This window comes from Oncorhynchus nerka, linkage group LG2 (assembly GCF_034236695.1).
Source record: "Oncorhynchus nerka isolate Pitt River linkage group LG2, Oner_Uvic_2.0, whole genome shotgun sequence".
Taxonomy (NCBI): domain Eukaryota; kingdom Metazoa; phylum Chordata; class Actinopteri; order Salmoniformes; family Salmonidae; genus Oncorhynchus; species Oncorhynchus nerka.
This window is the reverse complement of record NC_088397.1, coordinates 59,743,572-59,761,642: the sequence shown is the minus strand read 5'-3', so window position 1 is coordinate 59,761,642 and position 18,071 is coordinate 59,743,572. Positions and strand designations below refer to the sequence as shown.

Here is an 18,071-nt window from a genome sequence, read left to right as displayed (position 1 = left end):
ACGGAGGAGTGGATAGAGGCAAGAAGAGAGAGGTTGAAAGGGATGGGAGGGTGGAAAGGATGATTGAGACAAGCAATCAGTCCCACCACAGGGAGCAGAGGGCAGGCAGGGGGCTGTGGCCTGCGGTTACCTTGCTATCTCTAAGTGTGTCAGACTCTCCTCTTCCCCAGCAGCCGATTGATAGACAATGCCTGAGGAGTGGAGTGTGGCTTGTCCGTCGTGGCACACACTTTAAGACTCCCTCTTAAAGAGATTCTCCAGTAGTTATGTATACTTTTTAGCCAGTAGTTCTGAAAGTAGTGCTCACAAGCCAAAAGTGTTCCCCAAAATGGTGTACTACTACTGTATGTCACATATGTGCAGATATGTGCACCACGTCATTGCTCTCTCTCTCACTCTGCTGTGTGTGCATCTCACTAGTGTGCATCTCACTCAAATAGCAAAGAACTGAACCTTATTGGATGGAACTCGAATTGCTAGGCTGCCCAGGTGGGGGAAAATGGCGATGCACAGCTTCCAGTAAACAGTCACTTCCAAACTAGGGATTTCGTGGCTAATTGAGATTTTATAAAATTCTGCTCATAGCTGATGTCTGTAAGAACTAAACATTGACACATCCAGCCCAAAGTGTGAGGTTTAAAAAACACTTACTAGTTGTCAAAGTTCCAGAGCATGTCTTTAATCCACTGCTAACAAGTACTATGATGAAGCACCGGGGAGCAGAACACAGGAGATGGGCCATGTGCTTCCTGTACCATGCTGTAGGTTCAAGTAGAAGAGATGTCCTTCAGATCCATGCTATCAGTTCAAGTACTGTACAATTTAATGGAAAACTGTAATTTATACTGTAACTTAGGGTATTATCAACAGTAAAATACCCAAATGTTTTACTGCGGCATACTATAAATTATGGTGCATTGTGTGAACATTTTGTGGGCGGGAAATAATTACTGTATTTCGAAAGGTACTGTATTTCCACCCCACACCGTACCATATCTTTGGAGCGCCAAAAACCTTTTGACCACTAGTGCATTGGTTCCCAACCTTTTTTGGACCATGGCACCCCTTGATGGGATATACAATTCTGCAGCACATCTACACTATCTACACTTTTATTGGTAATGACCTCCATCTCATCTGATCCATACTGCAAATCATATTTTTTTGTGACAATCTTTTAAAGGTAAAATATGGTTTATTTTAAAGAATTTTCATAGTTTTCACAATTTTTTACTCATGATGGTGTATTTGTGTGTACCCCTTTAAGTGAGTCCTGTGAATATGAAACAGAAAGAAAAACATGTAGCTTTGGTAAAATAGGAAAAAGGACCACTTTTGGGTTTAAAAAAATAAAATGTATTAAGATTTTTTATTCTGATTTTTCAGGGGGTGCTGCAGCTTTGGCAGAGGCTGTTGTGTAGCTAAGCCAAGAGTCAAATATAAAAGAAATCAACCTCTCTGGCTAAGCCTAATCAGACTTGCCTATGATAATGGTTTTCATAGAAGAAGTAAAATGATTAAAATGACTTTTCTTGTGATGTGCGCCCCTCAAATCATACAAATGTAACAACAGCCTGAGCACACTGGACTTGAAACAACAACAACAACACACCATGTGCCCTTTAATGTATTATCTGACAGGCACTAGCGCTCACAAGTAAGCACACCGGTGAGAACCACTGCAATTGTGGGTGCATGATATTGTTGTTTCTTGTCATTAACATATTTTGAGGCATATTGAGGTTATATTGTTGTACCTGTGAGTGAGAATGTTGTACCAATTTAACTCATATTTGGTTATAGTGCTCCATCAATTTAAAAATGTATAGGGACAGATTGTAGTAACATCAAGTCTTAAACCTTAAATGGTTGAGCATTTTGCCATGTCCTTATGATCTCTTTTGCCCTGTAGTGTCCACTTTACAGTGTAGTATTGTGCCTCTGTGGTGTCATTCAATGTATCTCCTTCAGGGCTCACGTTATGTATTATGGTTGTTATGGCAACTGCACGTTTATTTGCCTTGCTCAAGCAGCATCAATTTCTATATGTTTTTTGTTGTAATTATTCCGCATTGGATAAGAAAGATGGAAAGATACCTAATGATGATGAGTCAAATACAAACAATAAAGCATTTGCCACATGCTCCACTGTATGCTGCTCAGCTTTAGAATTTCTGCACCCAGAAATTAATCTGTCAGACCGCAAAGATTATCTCAACATCTCACTGTGCTCAAACAGTGGGAAATGTTTATGATGAGTAATACATTATCAGGGATTTAATTAACAAATCCCACTCTTGCATTGATCCCTAGGAAATATCAATTGCGCTGGAATATTTAATTAGTCTTTAACTTTGTATCATAGGGTTGATAGACCGCTGCACTCTGCAAATTAAATCATCATCGGCAAAAGGCTTGAAACACAAGCCTGATTTGAATAAAACTTCACAACCGGAGAAACTAAACCTCTATGTGGAATGGCTTGAATGCACCTTTCCATGTTGACATCAATCACATCAATTTATTATTTATTTTGTACCCCCTTTTCGTGGTATCCAATTGTTAGTAGTTACTATCTTGTCTCATCGCTACAACTCCCGTACGGGCTCGGGAGAGACGAAGGTCGAAAGCCATGCGTCCTCCGAAACACAACCCAACCAAGCCGCACTGCTTCTGAACACAGCGCGCATCCCAGCCGGAAGCCAGCCGCACCAATGTGTCAGAGGAAACACCGTGCACCTGGCCACCTGGTTAGCGCGCACTGCGCCCGGCCCGCCACAGGAGTCGCTAGTGCGCGATGAGACAAGGATATCCCTACCTGCCAAACCCTCCCTAACCCGGACGATGCTAGGCCAATTGTGCATCGCCCCATGGACCTCCCGGTCGCGGCCGGCTGCGACAGAGCCTGGGCGCGGACACAGAGTCTCTGGTGGCACAGCTAGCACTGCGATGCAGTACCATAGACCACTGCACCACCTGGGAGGCGCTATTCAATTATTGAATGGATTAGAACTTGGATGGAATTGATGGTTAGAACCAAATATCTCAAATTTGGACTCATCAGACCAAAGGACAGATTTCCACCGGTCTAATGTCCATCGCCTCATCAACCTCAGGAGGCTGAAGAAATTCGGCTTGTCAACAAAAGCACTCACAAACTTCTACAGATGCGCAATCGAGAGCATCCTGTCGGGCTGTATCACCGCCTGGTACGGCAACTGCTCCGCCCACAACCGTAAGGCTCTCCAGAGGGTAGTGAAGTCTGCACAACGCATCACCAGGGGCAAACTACCTGCCCTCCAGGACACCTACACCACCCGATGTCACAGGAAGGCCATAAAGATCATCAAGGACAACAACCACCCAAGCCACTGCCTGTTCACCCCGCTATCATCCAGAAGGCGAGGTCAGTACAGGTGCATCAATGCAGGGACCGAGAGACTGAAAAACAGCTTCTATCTCAAGGCCATCAGACTGTTAAACAGCCGCCACTAACATTGAGTGGCTGCTGCCAACACACTGACTCAACTACAGCCACTTTAATAATGGGAATTGATGGAAATTGATGGAAAATATATCACTAGCCACTTTAAACAATGCTACTTAATATAATGTTTACATACCCTACATTACTCATCTCATATGTATATGTATATACTGTACCCTATATCATCTACTGCATCTTTATGTAATACATGTATAACTAGCCACTTTAAACTATGCCACTTTGTTTACATACCCTACATTACTCATCTCATATGTATATACTGTACTCGATAACATCTACTGCATCTTGCCTATGCCGTTCTGCACCATCACTCATTCATATATCTTTATTTACATATTCTTTATCCCTTTACACTTGTGTGTATAAGGTAGTAGTTTTGTAATTATTAGGTTAGATTACTCGTTGGTTATTACTGCATTGTCGGAACTAGAAGCATTTCACTACACTCGCATTAACATCTGCTAACCATGTGTATGTGACAAATACATTTGATTTGATTTGCTGGTGTTTCTTGGCCCCAGCAAGTCTCTCTTCTTAATGGTGTCCTTTAGTAGTGGTTTATTTGCAGCATTTCAACCATGAAGGCCTGATTCACGCAGTCTCCTCTGAACAGTTGATGTTGAGATGTGTCTGTTACTTGAACTCTGTGAAGCATTTATTTGGGCTGCCATTTCTAATGAACTTCTGCAGCAGAATTAACTTTTACCAAATAGGGCTATCTTCTGTATACCACCCCTACCTTGTGTCAACTGATTGGCTCAAATGCATTAAAAAGGAATTCCACAAATGAACTTTTAAGAAGGCACACATGTTAATTGAAATGCATTCCAGGTGACAACATCATGAAACTGGTTGAGAGAATGCAAGAGTGTGCAAAGTTGTTATCAAGGCAAAGGGTGGCTACTTTGAAGAATCTCAAATATAAAATATACTATGATACTAACACTTTTTTGGTTACTACATGATTCCATGTGTTATTTAATAGTTTTGATGTCTTGACTATTATTCTACAATGTATAAAATAGTAAAAATTAAGAAAAACCCTTGAATGAGTAGGTGTGTCTAAACTTTTGACTGGTACTGTACATTCAGTCTGAATCTGCCATCCTGTAAGTTGTTGTGTGACTTCAAAATGAGGGGCGTTGTAAAAAAAAAATTCATCAGTGATTGGATTGCATCTAACACATCTAACCAATCAAAGTATCAAAGTTGATAATGTCATCATGTAGGCTGGCTCTGGCCGAACCCATCGGTTTCTGGGACCAAGAATGTGTTTACTTTCTAGAAATCGTAGGTGAGAGGCATATCCAGACTCATCGTGGAGAAGAAACGTTAGTTTGGGTAGCTAGGCAGTTTGAGTAACCAGGAAATAGAAGTCATATTATAGGATTGTTTTTTGTTTAGTTGTATATGAGGCAACAAGATGGTATAGAGAAGCAGCCCCACAGCTGCATTCAAGACTGGAGTGAATGACTGTTTTACCTCCAGGGTATTCATCCTTAGTGAATTGGTTCTAAGGTTGTATTTTTGAGTGGTTGACATCCAAACACAGCGCCTGACAGCAATTTTATGTGATGGTGTGTAATCTGTCACAACTGATATTTTCTAGTTTTTTTTCCACATTTGGCAGTGGTGTACTGACCAGTGCTGTACTGTGGCTAGGCCGAGCTCCCCTCTCTCTTTCCTCCCTCTTTCATTCAGACCTGATGAGACACGTTGTTTGTTTATCTTTCACCATGATGCTTCAGTTTACAACACAACATTAAGCAGAATAATGGCAGTTGGAGAGAGGGAGGGAGGGACAGAGATATTTGGCTGTGGAGCTCTGGCTTTCTGCTCTATCTGAAAGGGTTAGAGTGTCACGCCTTGACCATAGAGAGCCCTTGTTTCTCTATGGTGTAGTAGGTCAGGGCGTGACTGGGGGGGTATTCTAGTTTATTATTTCTATGTGGTGTTCTAGTTTATTTTCTATGTTGGTGATTTGTATGATTCCCAATTAGAGGCAACTGGTAATCGTTGTCTCTAATTGGGGATCATATTTAGGTAGCATTTTTCCCACTTGTGTTTGTGGGATATTATTTTGTGTTTTGTGCAAGTGCACCTCGTAGTCACGTTTCGTTGTTAGTTTATTTGATTTATTGTTTTGTTTTGCTAAGTTTCACTTTACAATAAATATGTGGAACTCAACATCCGCTGCACCTTGGTCAGTCTCTCCTCACGTAAGTGACATATGCCAGCAGCATACCACCCTGCGTACCACTGTTGGCTTGCTTCTGAAGCTAAGCAGGGTTGGTCCTGGTCAGTTCCTGGATGGGAGACCAGAAGTGTTGGAGGGCCAGTAAAAGGCACTCTTTCCTCTGGTCTAAAAAAAATATATCCCAATGCCCCAGGGCAGTGATTGGGGAAACTGCCCCCGGGCAGTGATTGGGGACACTGCCCTGTGTAGGGTGCTGTCTTTCGGATGGGACGTTAAACGGGTGTCCTGACTCTGAGGTCATTAAAGATCCCATGGCACTTATTGTAAGAGTAGGGATGTTAACCCCGGTGTCCTGGCTAAATTCCCAATCTGGCCCTCAAACCATCAAGGTCACCTAATAATCCCCAGTTTACATTTGGCTCATTCATCCCCCTCCTCTCCCCTGTAACTATTCCCCAGGTCATTGCTGCAAATGAGAACGTGTTCTCAGTCAACTTACCTGGTAAAATAACGGATAAATAAAAAAATAGAGGGTCTTTTGTGAATAGAATGTATTATCGCTGATTCATTAGTGACTTTGTCCGTGTGTGTGTGTATGCACATGCCCATGTGTGCTTGTGAGTGTGTGTGTGAAGTGACTGTGTCTTTCTCTCATTAAGGCCTACATTAGACTGGTTGTGTGTTTACTGTTTGTTCCGAGGGACAGGCACCTTTACTTGTCATCGTTAATAGACAGGAAAAACTGAATGGCAGGGTGTGTTTTCACAATGCCTGTATTTTGTTTTTCTCCTCCCTCCCTCCATGCACACAGTACTTAAGGAAATCAGAATGGGTAACACAGTCTTGGACGTACTCAGGTATTTAATATCACCCTCCACAACAAATAAAATCAGCAGGACCAATACCTTATCTGAACCAACAATCACTTGGTTGCCAAACATACAGTAGTGGAGTGTTGTTTATGCTCATTGAATGATTAGCTGAAGAAAGGTGCTGAGCACAAAGGTGCAAAGGAAATCAGTGGACCCTCTGACCCACGCGGACCAGCTTCGGGCAAACGGCCTTCAATTACAGCCTTTTAATAAATGACCCTCATAGCCCTGATCCTCCCTGGGAAGAGCTCTATCTGAGAAAGGCTCAGAGATCATCTCAGAGGGAGATCATACCTTGCAGGTATGAATACTTTATACATGATTGCAACCCAAACACTAAATAGCCCAACTTCATCATTATTGATTAATTAGTTGATGATCTGTCTGAGCCTGCTCCTCTGATTTGATAAATACCACCCCTCAGGGATTTAGACTGGTGGATTTGAGCAATACAGTTATGTTTTTTCTTCTGGCTCATAAGAAAGCCTGGACTTTTCTCTTTTTTTTCTCAGCATTGTTGTCAAAAGACATCTCAACTCTATCATTCTAAGACACACAAGGTTTCATTGTTCCTATTCACACTGGTTCAGAGAAATATGGAATAAGTTAACATATGAAATGAGTATCAGATATGAAAGCCTCTCAACAGAAGGGGCTTTGACCTTGACCCTGTCCTCTCACTCTCTGTCACGAATATCACCGAAGGTGGCGCTCGGCAGTCGTCGTCGCCGGTCTATTAGCTGCCACCGATCCCTTTTTCCTTTTCGTTTGTTTTTGTCTAATTGTTTTCACCTGTTCCTTGTTGGGGTTTTGGGATGGGTGTTATTTAAGGTCGTTTTGCCCGCTGGTGTTTGTGCGGGCTTGTGTGTTGTTACGTTTGGTGATGTTTTGGTTTTGGGTTTTTCGCTGTCCAGTGTGTGTCTAGGTTTTGGGTTGGTTTAGCGCCAGTGCTTTGGGCATTCACCCATGTTTTGGACCTGTTACGATTTGAAGGACATTAAAGCGTTTTCCCGTTCATTTCGCTCTCTGCATCTGACTCCTCACTCATTTCACTCACCCGACGTTACACTCTCTCCAAACATCACTGAATGGATTCATATTTTGAAGGTCATCAATCTCAATGAGGTTATAAATTTGTATCATCATGAACAGTTATTCAGTACTGTACTGAGGCTTGTAAACATGAAGCTATGCAGAGTTAAGAGGTGGTGAATGTACGTGTCTCCAGTACATATTTATCTTTGGAAATGTGAGAATAAGGGTTTAAAAGCAGTGCGACATCTTGAGGTACTGTATCACCTGCAAATTGACTCCCTCTTTTTGTGTACCAGTCCTTCTAAGGGAAGCCCATCTGAAATGTTATGAGTTGGGGAGACAGAACTCAACTAATTGGCCCTTAAGTCTCCTGTATTCCTACCTGCACCGCAACAGCCAAATAGCAAAAACAACCGCCGCTGTCAAATTAACTGGTCGCACATCTCAAACCAAATGAGGTGTTTAGGATACACTGTGATGTTGTGATGTGATGTTGCTTTGGAAACAGCAACTCTGTATTTCTGTGGCTTATTGCATATTGATATATGCAGTTATGCACAAGACACAGGGAGTAAATTAAAACAAGCTGTTTGATTGCACACACAATTGCCTTTTAGTTAGTTGCAATTGACAGTTACGAAATTACTTAATGGAGGTATTTTGGCAGATCTGTGTTGTGTCTGGCGAGCAGGTGCACCTGTTGTAGTGGCTTCGAGGTATTCAGATGTCATGCGCCAGCCAAATTCTTTATTAACCAGCGGTTGCCTTTCTCCTGCTGGGGCAGATACTTGCTGTTATTTTCTCTTTAACAAAGGATCATCACCAGTGCCTTAATCAGTGTTGGCCTAGCATAGAGCTTCTGGGAGTGGGCTGTACCTGGTCCCATCTCCCCTGGCTCTGACTGATTACACACACGCACAATTCTAATTATCCTATTCATATTACATACCTGAAGCCAATTCATCGGGTTACACTTTGTTTTGGAAACAAGAAAATAGACCCGTGTCCACTGTTCAGTCAAGTATTTCATATTTCTTGTGAGTGCTTATTTGAAGTGGGTCCACTTGGAAGGCTCAACTGCAGTAAGTACAAATACAGTTACAAGGTATATGCCATTACGAAATATGATTGAGTGGAATTAAAACATATGGTCTTTTCTTCTAGGAGAGGAGAACACACCAGGATGGTTTTGTGCAGAGGATGAAGGGAAGACCATGTCACCATTTTGGCCTTTACTGGCCTGCCGTGTGCCTGTCTTTACCACCAAATCCTCGGACAGGAAGGTGAGTTCCAGGTTAAAACGCCTCTTTGTACGACTCAAGTCTTCTAGTTAAACAGAGTAGTGTGTGTTCTTCGATAGTTTTTAGAATTGTTTCTCAGACACACTGTAGGGCTAAACAGAATGGCTGCCCCCTATCGACATCACCACGCAATCAATAATCAGGATGCAGCAACAAACAGTGAATGAGGAGCATAATATTATGTCTACTCAGCTATATTACAGTGCAGTTAAGCGCAGTAATTTCCCATTGAAGGTAATCAAAGAGTACTTGCTTTGGCCCAGGAAATAAAAATACCCTGTCTCAGGATGAATTCACTACAATGGTCCTAGGCTATCAAAATATTAAGATTGCATTGAAAAGACAGGTCTACAGTTGAAGTTGGAAGTTCACATACACTCAGGTTGGAGTCATTAAAACTCATTTTTCAACCACTCCACAAATTTCCTGTTAACAAACTATTGTTTTGGCAGGTCGGTTAGGAGATCTATTTTGTGCATGACACAACTAATTTTTCAACAATTGTTTACAAACAGATTATTTCACTTTTAATTCACTGTATCACAGTTTCACTGGGTCAGAAGTTTACATACACTAAGTTGACTGTGCATTTAAACAGCTTGGAAAATTATGTCATGGCTTTAGAAACTTCCGATAGGATAATTGTCAGTTGGAGGTCTACGTGTGGATGTTTTTCAAGTCCTACCTTCAAACTCAGTGCCTCTTTGCTTGACATCAATGGAAAATCAAAAGAAATCAGCCAAGACCTCAGAAGAAAAATTGTAGACCTCCAGTCTGGTTCATCTGTACAATTTACAAATGCCTGAAGGTACCACGTTCATCTGTACAAACAATGGTACGCAAGTATAAACACCATGGGACCGTGCAGCCGTCATACCGCTCAGGAAGGAGACAAGTTCTGTCTCATAGAAATGAACGTACTTTGGGGTGAAAACTGCAAATCAATCCCAGAACAACAGCAAATGACCTTGTGAAGATGCTGGAGGAAACCGGTACAAAAGTATCTATATCCACAGTAAAACAAGTCCTATATCGACATAAGCTGAAAGGCCGCTCAGCAAGGAAGAAGCCACTGCTCCAAACCGCCATAACCAAGCCAGACTACGGTGTGCAATGCGGACAAAGATCGTTCTTTTTGGAGAAATGTCCTCTGGTCTGAAAAAAATTGAACCGTTTGGTCATAATGACCATCGCTATGTTTGGAGGAAAAAGGGGGAGGCTTGCAAGCTGAAGAACAGCATCATGTTGTGGGGGTGCTTTGCTGCAGGAGGTACTGGTGCCTTTCACAAAATAGATGACATCATGAGGGAGGAAAATTACGTGCATATATTGAAGCAACACAAAGCTTGGTCCCAAATGGTTCTTCCAAATGAACAATGACCCCAAGCATACTTCCAAAGTTGTAGCAAAATGGCTTAAGGACAACAACTTCAAGGTATTGGAGTGCCAATCACAAAGCCCTGATGTCAATCCTATAGAACATTTGTGGGCAGACCTGAAAAGTGTGTGCGAGCAAGGAGGCCTACAAACCTGACTCAGTTACACCAGCTCTGTCAGGAGGAATAGGCCAAAATTCACCCAACTTATTATGGGAAGCTTGTGGAAGGCTAGCTGAAACGTTTGACCCAAGTTAAACAATTTAAAGGCAATGCCAATCAGATACTAATTGAGTGTGTGTAAGCTTCTGACCCACTGGGAAAGTGATGAAGAAATAAAAGCTGAAATAAATAATTCTCTCTACTATTATTCTGACTTTTCACATTCTTAAAATAAAGTGGTGATCCTAACTGACCTAAGACAGGGAAATTGTTGAAATGTTTTTGGCTAAGTTGTATGTAAACTTCCGACTTCAACTGTAAATGGAGGTGCATTGTGTGCGGATTTTCCCTCAGTCTGGACACAATAAGGCTACCGAAAGTGCGTACAGTTGGTGACGTCATCAGCACTTCGCTTTGCTTCCTAGCTTTCTGGCTAGTTACAGAAGTTAGCAGGCTACGTAGCTATAGTAGTTAGCTACTGCCATCAAGTTGTTGTTATGTTATTAACATATTTGCCTATTCCACATTTTCAGAATTCATACTTGCATTTGCATATAGCGTAGGAAAAGGGAAGCCGGAAACAATGTGGACACATTTAAATGTAAATGCATGATGTGTTCGGAATTCTATGATGAAAACTTCATGATTACAATTCCAAAACTTTATTAACTGCCAACTCTAGACACAACCATGGAGTCTTAGAATTACAAGGTGACACTGTACCTTCCACAGCAAAGCTGGCTAGAAAGTGGCGATCGATAGAGCCTGTGAAGAGTTGGGAGCCTCTCATAGATCAAATGGCAAACTCAGGTGAGAGACAGACTAAAAGGGTTTCAGGACTCCGTCAAAGAGTTATAAAATCAATTTGCAGTGGCTGGAAGATGATATTCAGACTACATTTTTAGCTATAATGCGGTTATGGGGCTTGCATCGCAAGGTGGGTGGGGGATTCCAAATTACCACCAGAGGAGGATGTTATAAAGTGATCAGGCAGTTACCTTAATGGTCGTGGGACACCCAAGCATAAATCAATGTTCCGACATTAGATTAAGATCCCACACACAACCCAATAGTCTGTCTGGAAACTATGTGGGCAACGGAGCAAGGGAGGTCCTCGGCAGCTGGAAAAGTTGAGTCTAGAGGAGACAAACATACCTCTCAATTACTGTGGTTTTTGGAACACTCCCAGAGGATCGCATGGAGCTTCTGGATTCTTCAACTAATATCTGGTACACCTGCTGAGTGAGTGAGCCAAGGCAATTCATGGACTTGGAGCCAGAAGTACCACTTTGCTTCAGGATTTGCCCACATTCTCTATTTCTGACACTAACAAATGAAGCACCTGAGCATGCCAATAGAAGGGCATATCTGTCATTAATATGAGCTGACCATGAAATTGCCTGATACCGAAATATTTCCTTGGGATAAGAGACAGCTTTGTTTTTGTGTTTGTGCTTGCATGACAGTATGTGACTGTGTGGGTGAGTTTCTGAAATTAATGTTTTTGTGTGCACATTAGTTGTTGATGTCGAGGATGTGGGAACAAGGGGCTGGGAGAGGCGAGCTGAATGTGTTTTAAGTCTTTCATGCAGAACAACCTGTGATTAGGGGCTTAACTCAACAGCAGCCCCCCCTCCTCTCTTTTTCTATATCTTCCTCTCTCTTTCCCTGTCTTTCTCTCATTCTTTCTTTCTCCCTCTCACTTCTTCTGGCTCTCTCCTTTTTCCCTTCCTCTCTCTGCAGTTCTGCCTTTGCACTACGACTGGGAAGCACACGCCTCTCTGTGCCAAAGCTCCCAACATCTCTTTCCCCCGCTTTGGCAGCCTCACTTGGCAGTCTGACTTGATTGAGGGTGAGAAAAAAAAAAAGACGTCCCGATTGAAAGAGATGTGGCCGAAGGGGCCAGAGTCGTTACGAAAGAAAAATAAAGTTCTAAAGCAGCGTAGCATGAACAACATGTGAGCAGAGTATGGGTCACCTGAGGGAGCTCAGCCCACTGATCGCTGCTGTGCGCTCTGTACTCTGAACACTGCTCTGCTCTGCTTGCTGGGATGTGGAGAGGACTACTGGGCAAAGTCGTTAGGCACCGGAGAAAACCCTTATCACAGTCTCTGTTGAGTGAGATCAGTAGGGACTGACTGACACACGTGCACACGACCTATTCTACCAGGCATGGTTTGACCCACTTCTGAGGCACATAAGCAATGGCTGTCATTGTTAATGCAGAGCATCCTGTAGCCCTTTGTTGTTCTTGGAACTAATTAGAATATATTAACCATGCAATGCCTCCAACTTTAAGCTCTACTGTATGTTGAAATGAGGTCTTTGTAGAATGTATTGTATTATAAGAACACCATACCCCTACCCCATTGCCCACCTCACCAACCACATGTGAACCTGTTGTTCATAAAACTAATACAGAGGGGTGAAAGTGAGTGTTAATGTTGTCCAGGGAAGTGGCTGTAGGCTGTTGCCTATGTCTAACTCTGCTGGGTGTTAAACGGGTTTTAGTTGGCTTGTCTGTGGTGCTCAACTTGAATCCCCCAGCTAGGGTCCAGCTTCACCACTCCACTTTCCTCCTTTCTTCACCGTGAATGTCACAGGGAAGTGGTCTGCTGTGTTCCCAAGGCCGTCTATTTCCATCCCATGTAGCGTATGTCCCACTCAGATGCTCCAAGGCCAGGCTAATGGAGCAGATTCAATGATGATGATCATACAGATGTAGGATCTTAATTTGAGCAAGTTTTCTACAGGAAATATGAATTATTACGTGGATTATAATTAATGGAAATTTTTTGTGGGGGTTGATACATTTTAAAGTGGAAATTACAAACTTAAGAAGCCTTTTAAACCTTCAATACACTACAAGGTATGCATTTCCTGCTGTATAGGAAAATTCTCAGCAACAAAAGAGTTATATGTAGGATCTGTTGATCCTTCATACACCTGGCCGGGTTTGAAGCTTTTTCATCATGATAGAACAGTGGCCTTTAGTAAGACAAGGGGTGGCAGCCTATGCATATTTTTAAACAACAGCTGGTGCAGGAAATCTAAGTAAGTCTCGGGGTTTTGCTCACCTGAGGTAGAGTATATCATGATAAGCTGTAGACCACACTATTTACAAAGAGAGTTTACATCTATATTTTTGTAGCTGTCTATATACCACCGCAGACTGATGCTGGCACTAAGACCGCACTCAATGAGCTGTATACGGCCATAAGCAACAGGAAAACGCTCATCCAGAGGCGGCGCTCCTAGTGGCCGGGAGCTTTAATGCAAGGAAATTCAAATCAGTTTTACCTCATTTCTATCAGTATGTTAAATGTGCAACCAGAGGAAAAAAAAAACTAGACCACCTTTACTCCACACACAGAGACGTATGCAAAGCTCTCCATCGCCCTCCATCTGGCAAATCTGACCATAATTCTATCCTCCTGATTGTTGCTTACAAGCAAAACTAAAGCAGGAAGCACTAGTGTCTCGGTCAATAAGAAAGTGGTCAGATGAAGCAAATGCTAAGCTACAGGACTGTTTTGCTACCACAGACTGGAATATGTTCCGGGATTCTTCCGATGGCATTGAGGAGTACACCACATCAGTCACTGGCTTCATCAATAAGTGCATCGATGATATCGTCCCTACAGTGAGAGTACGTACATATCCCAACCAGAAGCCATGGATTACAGGCAACATCTGCACTGAGCTAAAGGGTAGAGCTGCCACTTTCAAGGAGCAGGACTCTAATCTGGAAGCTTATAATAAATCCCACTATGCCCTCCGACGAACCATCAAACAGGCAAAGCATCAATACAGGACTAAGATTTAATCATACTACACCGGCTCTGATGCTCCTCAGATGTGGCAGGGCTTGCAAACTATTACAGACCACAAAGGGAAAAACAGCAACGAGCTGCCCAGTGACACTAACCTACCAGATGAGCTGAATTACTTCTATGCTCGCTTCGAGGCAAGTAAAACTGAAACATGCATGAGAGCACCAGCTGTTCCGGACGCCTGTGTGATCACGCTCTCCGTAGCCGATGTGAGTAAGACGGATTACTAGGATGTGTACTCCGAGCATGCGCTGACCAACTGGTAAGTTTCTCACTGACATTTTCAACCTCTCCCCGTCTGAGTCTGTAATGCCAACATTTTTCAAGCAGACCACCATAGTCCCTGTGCCCAAAAACACTAAGGTAACCTGCCTAAATGACCACCGACCCGGAGCACTCATGTCTGTAGCCATGAAGTGCTTTGAAAGGCTGGGCATGGCTCACATCAACACCGTTATCCCATAAATCCTAGACCCACCCCAATTTGCATACCCCCCCCAACAGATCCACAGATGATGCAATCTCTATTGCACTCAACACTGCCCTTTCCCACCGGGACAAAAGGAACACCTATGTGAGAATGCTATTCATTGACTACAGCTCAGCGTTCAACACCATAGTGCCCTCAAAGCTTATCACTAAGCTGTGGACCCTGGGATTAAACACCTCCCTCTGCAACTGGATCCTGGTAAGGGTAGGGAACAATACATCTGCCACGCTGATCCTCATTTCGGGGGCTCCTCAGGGGTGCATGCTCAGTCCCCTCATACTCCCTGTTCATTCATAACTGCATGGCCAGGCATGCCTCCAACACCATCATCAATTTTGCCGATGGTCGTGTGGTGCCAGGACAACAACCTCTCCCTCAACGTGATCAAGACAAAGGAGATGACTGTGGACTACAGGAAAAGAGTGACCGAGCACGCCCCCATTCTCATTGACGGTGTTGCAGTGGAACAGGTTGAGAGCTTCAAGTTCCTTGGTGTCCACATCACCAACAAACTATCATGGTCCAAACACACCAAGACAGTCGTGAAGAGGGTACGACAAAGCCTATTCCTTCTCAGGAGTGAAAAGATTTGGCCTAGGTCCTCAGATCCTCAAAATGTTCTACAGCTGCACCATTGAGAGCATGACTGGTTGAATCACTGCCTGGTATGTCAACTGCTCCGCCTCCGACCGCAAAGCACTACAGTGGGTAGTGTGTACGGCCCAGTACATCACTGGGGCCAAGCGTCCTGCCATCCAGGACCTCTATATCAGGCAGTGTCAGAATGAGGCCCTAAAAAGACTCCAGCCACCCTAGTCATAGACTGTTCTCTCTGCTACTGATTATATAGCCTTGCTTATTATTTTACTGCTGCTGTTTAATTATTTGTTAATTCATTTTTACTCATCTATTTTTTCCTAAACACTTATTTGTATTTTGTTTCTTGACTTAAAGCATTGTTGATTAAGGGCTTGTAAGTAAGCATTTCAATGTAATGTCTACCTGTTGTATTTGGTGCATGTGACAAATACAATTTGATATGATTTGTATAGTAGCTCCCTGGGGGACAATGTTTCAGAGTTTACATTCAACTTCTGCTGTCGAAAAACAAGCCATCATGAACCGTACTGAACATAGAAATAATCACGCACAACAAACATGGGGGAAACAGAGGGTTAAATACATGAACATGTAATTGGATAATGAAAACCAGGTGTGTAGAAAATAAAGACAAATCCAACGGAAAATGAAAGATGGATCAGCGATGGCTAAAAGACCGGTGACGTCGACCACCGAACGCCGCCCGTACAAGGAGAGGGACCGACCTCTGTGGAAGTCATGACAGTACCCCCCCCTGACGCGTGGCTCCAGCAGCGCGCCGACACCGGCCTCGGCCCCTGAGGGCGAGGAGCAGGGCGAGCCGGATGGAGACTGTGTAAACTCCCGCAGCATCGATGGGTCTAACACGTCCTCCACCGGCACCCAGCATCTCTCCTCCGGACCATACCCCTCCCACTCCACGAGGTACTGAAGGCCCCTCGCCCAAGCCTCGAATCCAGTATGGATCGGACTGCATACTCCGGGGCCCCTTCGATGTCCAGAGGGGGTGGAGGAACCTCCCGCACCTCAGACTCCTGGAGTGGACCAGCCACCCACGGCCTGAGGAGAGACATATGGAACGAGGGGTTAATTCGATAATCGGGGGGAAGCTGTAACCTGTAACATACCTCGTTCAGTCTCCTCAGGACTCCGCGGGCCCAGCTTCCGGCAGGGCAGGCAGAGGGGCAGGTTTCGGGTCGAGAGCCAGACCCGGTCCCCAGGTGCGAACACTGGGACCTCACTGTGGTGGCGATCTGCGCAGGTTTTCTGGCGCCTCACGGCCCGCTGAAGGTGCACATGAGCAGCGTCCCATGTCTCCTCAGCGCGCCTAAACCAGTCATCCACCGCAGGAGCCTCGATCTGGCTCTGATGCCAAGGCGCCAGGACCGGTTGGTACCCCAGTACGCACTGGAAGGGGAAGAGGTTAGTGGAGGAGTGGTGGAGCGAGTTCTGGGCCATCTTTGCCCAGGGCATGAACGCCGCCCACTTCCCCGGCTGGTCCTGGCAATAGGACCGTAAAAACCCACCCACATCCTGGTTCACTCTCTCCACCTGCCCATTACTCGGGGTGAAAACCGAGGTAAGGCTGACCAAGACCCCCAGACGCTCCATGAATGCCCTCCAGACCCTTGAAGTGAACTGGGGACCTCGATCAGATACTCTGTCCTCAGGCTCCCCGTAGTGCCAGGAGACGTGTGTAAACCTGGCCACCGCAGTCTGTAGGGCCGTAGGGAGACCGGGCAGAGGGAGGAGACGACAGGACTTAGAAAACCATTCCACAACGACCAGGATCGTGGTGTTACCCTGTGATGGAGGAAGATCCGTTAGGAAATCCACCGACAGGTGCGACCACGGCCGTTGTGGAACGGGTATGGGTTCTAACTTCCCTCTGGGCAAGTGCCTAGGGGCCTTGCACTGGGCGCACACCGAGCAGGAGGAGAGATAAACCCATAAACCCTACTCCGAGCAGGAGGAGACATGTCCTTAGCTAAAGTGGACCACCAGTACTTCACACTAAGACAGCGCATTGTCCGACCGATGCCCAGATGACCAGAGGAGGGTGACATATGGGCCCAATAGATCAAACGGTCGGGGACACCAGACGGAACATACAGACGCTCTGCTGGACATTGGAGGGGAATGGGCTCTGTACGTAACGCCCGCTCGATATCCACATCCAGATCCCACACTACTGGTGCCACCAGGCAAGAGGCCGGGGGTATGGGAGCGGGATCCATGGGCCGCTCCTCTGTGTCATACATCCGGGACAGTGCGTCTGCCTTCGCGTTCTGGGAACCTGGTCTGTAGGATAGGGTGAAAACAAAACGGGTAAAAAAAAATGGCACACCTTGCTTGGCAAGGATTCAGTCTCCTCGTCGCCCGGATGTACACCAGATTGCGGTGGTCAGTCCAGATGAGAAAATGGTGTTTTGCCCCCTCAAGCCAATGTCTCCACACCTTCAAAGCCTTGACGACAGCCAACAACTCCCGGTCCCCCAAGTCATAGTTTCGCGCTGCCGGGCTGAGCTTCTTCGAAAAGAAGGCACAGGGGCGGAGCTTTGGTGGTGTAACCGAGCGCTGAGAGAGCACGGCTCCTATCCCAGCCTCGGACACGTCCACCTCAACTATGAACGCCAAAGAGGGACCTGGATGAGCCAGCACAGGAGCCAAGGTAAACAGAGCCCTCAGCTGACCAAA

At 44.7% G+C, this 18,071-nt stretch overlaps 1 protein-coding gene across 1 annotated transcript in view; it reads left to right on the top strand.

Annotated features, from left to right (window-relative positions):
• LOC115138903 (rho guanine nucleotide exchange factor 10-like protein) overlaps nt 1–18,071 on the top strand; it is a 154,630-nt gene that overhangs the window by 63,054 nt on the left and 73,505 nt on the right. The window contains 1 exon segment of the mRNA XM_065000670.1: nt 8,777–8,895. Within this exon segment, the coding sequence (XP_064856742.1) occupies nt 8,777–8,895 (119 nt within the window).